The following is a 6957-nucleotide window of genomic DNA, read 5'->3' as shown; positions in this document are numbered from 1 at the left end:
GCCCCGACTGGTGGAGGGCTGCAGTGATGGTTGAGTGGGACTGCATCTCTGGAGCTCAGTCACAGTCATCTTTGGGTTCTTCTGTACCTCTCTCACCAAGGCTCTTCTCCCCCGATAGCTCAGTTTGGCCGGACGGCCCGCTCTAGGAAGGGTTCTGGTCGTCCTAAACGTCTTCCATTTAAGGATTATGGAGGCCACTGTGCTCTTAGGAACCTTAAGTGCAGCAGAATTTTTTTTTGTAACCTTGGCCAGATCTGTGCCTTGCCACAATTCTGTCTGTGAGCTCTTCAGGCAGTTCCTTTGACCTCATGATTCTCATTTGCTCTGACATGCAGTGTGAGCTGTAGGGTCTTATATAGACAGGTGTGTGGCTTTTCTAATCACGTCCAATCAGTATAATCAAACACAGCTGGACTCAAATGAAGGTGTAGAACCATCTCAGGGATGATCAGAAGAAATGGACAGCACCTAAGTTAAATATATGAGTGTCACAGCAAAGGGTCTGAATACTTATGACCATGTGATATTTCAGTTTTTCTTTTTTAATAAATCTGCAAAAATGTCAAAAATTCTGTGTTTTTCTGTCAATATGGGGTGCTGTGTGTACATTAATGAGAAAAAAAATGAACTTAAATGATTCTAGCATATGGCTGCAATATAACAAAGAGTGAAAATTTTAAGGGGGTCTGAATACTTTCCGTACCCACTGTACATTAATGTGAAATGTAACCTTCTGCATAATGAGTACTTTTACTTCTGGTACTTTTATATTTTGGTGCAAATACTTTTGTACTTTAGTAACATTTTGAATGCAGGACTTTTACTTGTAACAGAGTATTTTACACAGTGAAGTACTGCTACTTTTACTTAATTAACAAATCACACCTTCCACCACTGGCAGTAACTGTGATAATGTCCCTCAGCAGCTGTGGTAAAACTGTGACCCCAGCTTTCTGACTTGTGTGACCTCTAAGCGAACTCAGAGAACTGATGCTACCCTTAATTAAGTCTCATATTTTGCTGTAATCTTCTCCACTTTTCGACAGGCTGAGCAGCTGGACTGAAGAATGTCCCTGTGGTGGTTAGTGAAGGGTTTCATTGTTATGTTGGCCCTGTCAAGCGCAGCCAGATGCCAAAACAGGAGGAAAGGACAGAAAGATGATAACCAGATCATCACTAATGAGGCCAAACGTAAGTGTTTAAAAAGCCATCAAATGTTAGAGTTGTACACCCTTAGATGGATAGTTAATAGGTAAACACTGGCAAAGTGTGAAAAGACATCTGGTTGTCTCGACTTGACACAGTCCTATATTATCTTAACTCCAACCCTCATGTTGTGTTGTGAGTATTGACTATTGTGTGTTTTAAGTGTGTGGTTGTATTCAGTCAGTGTTGATCTTTACAGGAGGTTTTAATGGATTTGTGTAATATACTGTATACTGTTCAACACTAGGTGCTGAACTGTGTGAATGTCTGAATGCAGAGGTATCCCTTTTTGGGACACAATAATTGTCATATAATAACTTATGGCAGATTTATAGTTATTGTGCCTAAAGGATAGGACTGGTCATTTTTTTATATTAACAGTATTTTTAACAATCACAGCACAGACACTAAAACCAACAGTGATTTGCCTCTACTCATTGTTGTTTGTCAGTCCTGGATTAGCTTATTCGTCCGTGCCATAGACCACTGTTGTTCAAAAATGATTAAAAACACACCAGTGAACGCGCCACTGCACTGGGTGACGTGCTTCCTCATTATGAAACACCAGACTGCGATTTATCTTGTGAATTCACAGGTGACTCTTGCTCACTTCAGATGCTGTAAAATGCTATGGCCATTTGGAGCCTTTGGGCCAACATTTTTAACACATATTATTTTATGTATTTAAAGGGTTTTATGTAAAATACTCTTAATTCAACTTTTAATTCTCAGTGAATGCAAAGCACACCAAGTAATTTGGCTCTTTTAGCAAGAACTCTGACAAAAATAAAACTGTCGGTTTTCATTTGTTCAGGGGTGCCATTTGATTTCATGGGCCATATATAACCTAGTTCAAGCTTGAATAGACCAGTAAAGCTGATGCATAATAGCCCATTAATAGCAGTAAAGAACAAATAAATAACAAAGATGTAAAAGAACATTCTGGAAACACAGTTAATCAACCATCCATTTATAAAACAGTGATGAACAGCTTGAGATATTTTAGAAAAATAAGTGCAATTTCAACTGTCTAATGAGCTCATGTGAAAGAAGGTTAAGTTGTCTCGCTTTCTCTCTCGCTGGGGGAGGAGGTATGAACAGCGCTCATGCGCATGCTAAGAAGGTGTGGCTGTATTGTTGTCCAAGTGGAAACAATACTCTGACAATGCATAGTACCAGGAACCGGTTGTGATAATAAAAATGGGGAAAGTTGTGAAATTTTGTCATAAATTGGGAGAAAGGTGGGAAAATTTTGGCCACAGGAGGAAATAGGGAGAGAATAGAGAAAAACAGGAATCTCCCAAGAAAATTGGGAGGGTTGGTAGCCATGGTTGTCACCTCACAACAAGAAGGTTCTGGATTCAAACCTGGCAGCCATTCTGTGTGGAGTATGCATGCTCTCCCCATGCCTACATGGAATTTTTCCTGGTACTCTGACTCCCTCCCATAGTGCATATAAAGTACATGCAGGTTGGGTGACTTTAAATTGTCTCTAGGTGTGAATGGTTATCTGTCAGTGTGTCACCTGTCCAAGGTGCACCCCACCTCTTGTCCAGTGTTGGCTGGGATCAGGTACAGCTCTCTGCCACTGTGTGTGTGCAGTTTATACACGTGGCACAGCAGTGGTAACGCTATTCACTGGACAAGGGCTCAGCCATCTTACAAGCTAATTAGATATTGGCATGGCCACTATGTGTCAGGCTTGGCGTGTATAGATGCCAAACAGAGGTTGTGGTGAACTCAATTATAAAACCAGACGAACTAAGGTAGAGAAAAGTTCTTTACTTGTTGCAACCAAAACAACTAACACAAAGTCCAGGATCACAATCAGGTCGATAAGACAGTCCAGGGTCAGCGCTGGTAAACAGGTATAGCCAGGAGATCCAAACTCGAGAGGTCAAGGGGGACTAAATCAGAAGGTCGGTACACTGCAGGCAATCAGAATCTGGGAGGGCATAGGCAAAAACACGGTGGTCAAAAACAGCAATCCAAGGTCAGAAACAGAGAGTCAGGCAAAGTATAAATGCTGGAGAGTCAGAGCTGGAGTCTAGAACAATCTGGCAGCGTCCTGGTGGGAGGACGCTGCCTAAACAGAAGTAACAACAGGTGCAAACAATAAGGAGCAGGTGAACTAATGATGATTTAAGTAAAAAGGCCAAAACTGAGGTGAAACACAACAGGAAGTAATGTGAAAACAAAAGCACGACAGGAAGCAAGCGGGGCAGGAGCGTGACACTATGGTTAGGTTCTACTAGATTTTCTTTAATTACTTTTTATGATCCTTATTTTTGACCAAGAGTTTGTCAAAGAACAAGATTAATTCAATGGTAGCACTAGATGCAAGATCAGAGATTTAGCAAAACCACTAAGAATCATCATCCTCTGTTCACTGTTAACAATCTGGTCAGTAGTTCTGGAGACATCTTGCTGGCCGAGGCGTTCGATGGATGGAGAGACCAGTACAGTTATCCTTATGATCCATAGCTGGTGGAACAGTGCATCCTAATCTTTTCTTCTGTTTTGCTTCCGGCCTAGCCTTGTTCTGTCCAGTGGAGGTCATGTTCATTGTGGACAGTTCAGAGAAGGCCAAAACTCTGCTGTTTGAACAACAAAAGAAGTTCATCCTGCGTTTCAGCACCAAGCTCATGCAGCTCCGCTCTGCCGGCTGGCGGTTGCGGTTGCGTCTGGCCGCTCTACAGTACAGCAGCACAGTTTCTGTGGAGCACAACTTCAGAGACTGGCAGGACCTAGATGTCTTCCAGGGCCAGGTTGGTGCAATGACCTTCATTGGCCATGGTACCTACTCCGCCTATGGCATCACTAATGCCACCCAGATTTTCAGCCGTGAGACGTCTTCCAGCAGTTTGAGGGTGGTGCTGTTGATGACAGGTGGAATAGACCACCCTCGCAGCCCCAGCCCTGTGACAGCTGCTGCTGAGGCTAAACAGCACAACATCAGGGTTTTCACCATCTGGCTGTCAGGCCTGCCCAAGGATGGTGCCATGGATGCAAAGCTGCGCTCCATTGCCAGTGCCCCCCCACAGCGACATGTCTTCAGCCTCACCGATAGCCAGTTGGATGACAGGCTCTACAGTGAAATGGTCAGTCATGTAGGTGTTGTGTGAGGTTAACATTAATGTGAAAATTGAATGGGTTGACAAATGTGTAAACAATGCAGGAACCTTTAAAAAAATGTAAGCTCTATGAGATATAGTAGGAAATACGTTTCACATATTTGTAGGGCCTTGAAGAAACAGTTTCTGGAAAAACACACTTAGATGAGAATGACACCATTGATTGAATTCCACTTCAGCTTTCTACTATGATAAGTCAAAATGTCTGCTTGAAAAAAACCTAGGAAAAGTGTGTTTGTTTACAGTGAAACCTTCACAGGGTAGATTAAAATGTAAATGACTGAATATGAATCCTCATCACTTACTAATCCTTCTTTCTTCCTGTTTCTTTTAGAACACATTGGTCAAAACTGGGGTAAGTAATATGAGATTATCACGTATTTCTCTCTTCACCAAGAATATTGTTTATTTAATTGCTGATAGTCACTACGTTAATGCAAATTCTTTGCAGGTTGTTTGCATTTATTTTCTTTTATGTCTACTAATGTAAGCTGTTGACTTTGCTTCATATGTTGATTTCTTATGCCTTTAATTTAGTGCCCACAGCCAAAGACCTGCCTGTGTGAGAGGGGAGAAAGCGGTCACCCTGGAGCTCCAGTGAGTAGTATCCTGTTCACTGGGACCATCCTGTACTGTGTATAGTATGGTCTTTCCACCCACCACTCTCGCTGTTCATAACACACTTACTATATGTTACATGTTAAATTGATCATTTATGTAGAATATTACTGACAGAGAAAGTAAATGTTACTCAGTAGTGGACGAACCAAGTGACCAGTTTCACCATCCCTGGGCTATGCCACTAACTCTCTACCTGACTTGTTCAGCCAGAGGACATATACACCGTCTCATCAAAGGTGTGTAGGAATGAGCTCCTGTACTGTTACTGCCACTGCACATTGTGTAGCCAGTACTTTAAAAAAGTAACATGATGTCTGTACCTGCTTACTATCAAGAGTGTGTTAGTGTCTGCTGGCCTCAGGGTGACACTCACTTCCTTAGCCCACCAGTATCTGGTAAAGCCTTACACAGTGGATGTTCACCTCTGGATAGCCAGGTCTTCTCCCATCATTAGCACCTGAGCTGGCAGCCTCCACCAGCAGGTGTGTCTGGCCTGCATCCAAAGCACTACGAGGGAATGCTGTGAAAGACTTTTTCACAGTGCAAGTGTACAATAGCAGTTGGTTAGCGGGCCAGCTGAAGGGGCTGTTTTCACTGTTTGAAAGAGGCAAAGATCAAGGATGGAAGAGTACGCTAACAGTGATCTGACAGCCTGCTACACTGAGGTGGACATTTATGTTGGACAGGGGTTATAGAGAGGTCACCCTGAGAATGTCTGACCTCACCTTTTCCTATACATACAGTGGGTACGGAAAGTATTCAGACCCCCTTAAATTTTTCACTCTTTGTTATATTGCAGCCATATGCTAAAATCATTTAAGTTCATTTTTTTCCTCATTAATGTACACACAGCACCCCATATTGACAGAAAAACACAGAATTTTTGACATTTTTGCAGATTTATTAAAAAAGAAAAACTGAAATATCACATGGTCATAAGTATTCAGACCCTTTGCTCAGTATTTAGTAGAAGCACCCTTTTGAGCTAATACAGCCATGAGTCTTTTTAGGAATGATGCAACAAGTTTTTCACACCTGCATTTGGGGATCCTCTGCCATTCCTCCTTGCAGATCCTCTCCAGTTCTGTCAGGTTGGATGGTAAACGTTGGTCGTCATGTTTAACATGTCATTTTGCTTCAGTGGCATTTTGGTCTGTTTCACCCAGATAGATGAGTCGGTGTGAAAATGTGGGAAAGATGGTCAAAAATGTGATTTAATGTGCTTCTCTTAAAAGCAGTTGTAGGTTTGGTGGTTGAATAAAAATGGGAAGGAGAAAGCTGTGTGACCACACAAAGCAGTTTTGAGTTTTGAGATTCAGTAAATTTGCCACTTCCCCTTTTTTTAACTGTCTTCTTTTTTATGTGGTGTCAAATCTGTGAAAAAGAAAACATTTGTTTGTACATGACCCGGTTGTACTTTTCCTCAGATGCCTGGTAATATCTAACATCTTCAGAATGAATCTAAATGGTAAATCATAATAATGTGGTTTATGATGACATATGAGTGCACTTTTCAAAGTACTCTACATCAGGATATTTCATTCTGACTGACAAGATGTACTTAACATGTACTTACCAAACAAACAAAAACACTATCTTTATAATAATGACCCTCATCAGTCAAATTAAATATTCTTCATATTTTATATTAGAAAACCAGACAGGAAAATGTTGTTTTTACTGCGCCAACCAAACCAGTGCTTTCAGATGAAGACTTTTAAAGTGTAGGTGAAAACTAAAAATCGACAGTATGAATCTTTCATCACAGGAACTCACAGGAATTGCACATTAAATAGTTTATTATTGAAAGAAAAGTGGATGAATAAATCAATTATAAAACAAACACAAGTGAGAATACATGGAGGACTGCAGACTTAATCTAAACGATATCCGGGACTCACCGCTCAGCAGGGAGGGATTTCATTCATGAAGTGCTGGAGGAAGAAATGGGAGGATGTCTGACCTTCGCTCCCATACTTATGTCTGTGACAGGAGG

The 6957-nt window shown here is 41.5% G+C and overlaps 1 protein-coding gene across 1 annotated transcript in view; it reads left to right on the top strand.

Annotated features, from left to right (window-relative positions):
• col28a1a (collagen, type XXVIII, alpha 1a) overlaps window positions 1-6957 on the top strand; it is an 87036-nt gene that overhangs the window by 2584 nt on the left and 77495 nt on the right. The window contains exons 2-5 of the mRNA XM_020585977.1: window positions 1047-1191; window positions 3742-4307; window positions 4675-4695; window positions 4878-4937. Coding sequence (XP_020441633.1) covers window positions 1068-1191; window positions 3742-4307; window positions 4675-4695; window positions 4878-4937 — 771 coding nt within the window. The 5' untranslated portion in view covers window positions 1047-1067. The remainder of the gene's footprint in view (window positions 1-1046; window positions 1192-3741; window positions 4308-4674; window positions 4696-4877; window positions 4938-6957) is intronic.

The sequence above is a fragment of the Monopterus albus genome, unplaced genomic scaffold (assembly GCF_001952655.1).
Source record: "Monopterus albus unplaced genomic scaffold, M_albus_1.0 scaffold390.1, whole genome shotgun sequence".
Lineage (NCBI taxonomy): Eukaryota > Metazoa > Chordata > Actinopteri > Synbranchiformes > Synbranchidae > Monopterus > Monopterus albus.
Note: the sequence above shows the minus strand (reverse complement) of the source record. Positions and strands in the feature narration are given on the sequence as shown.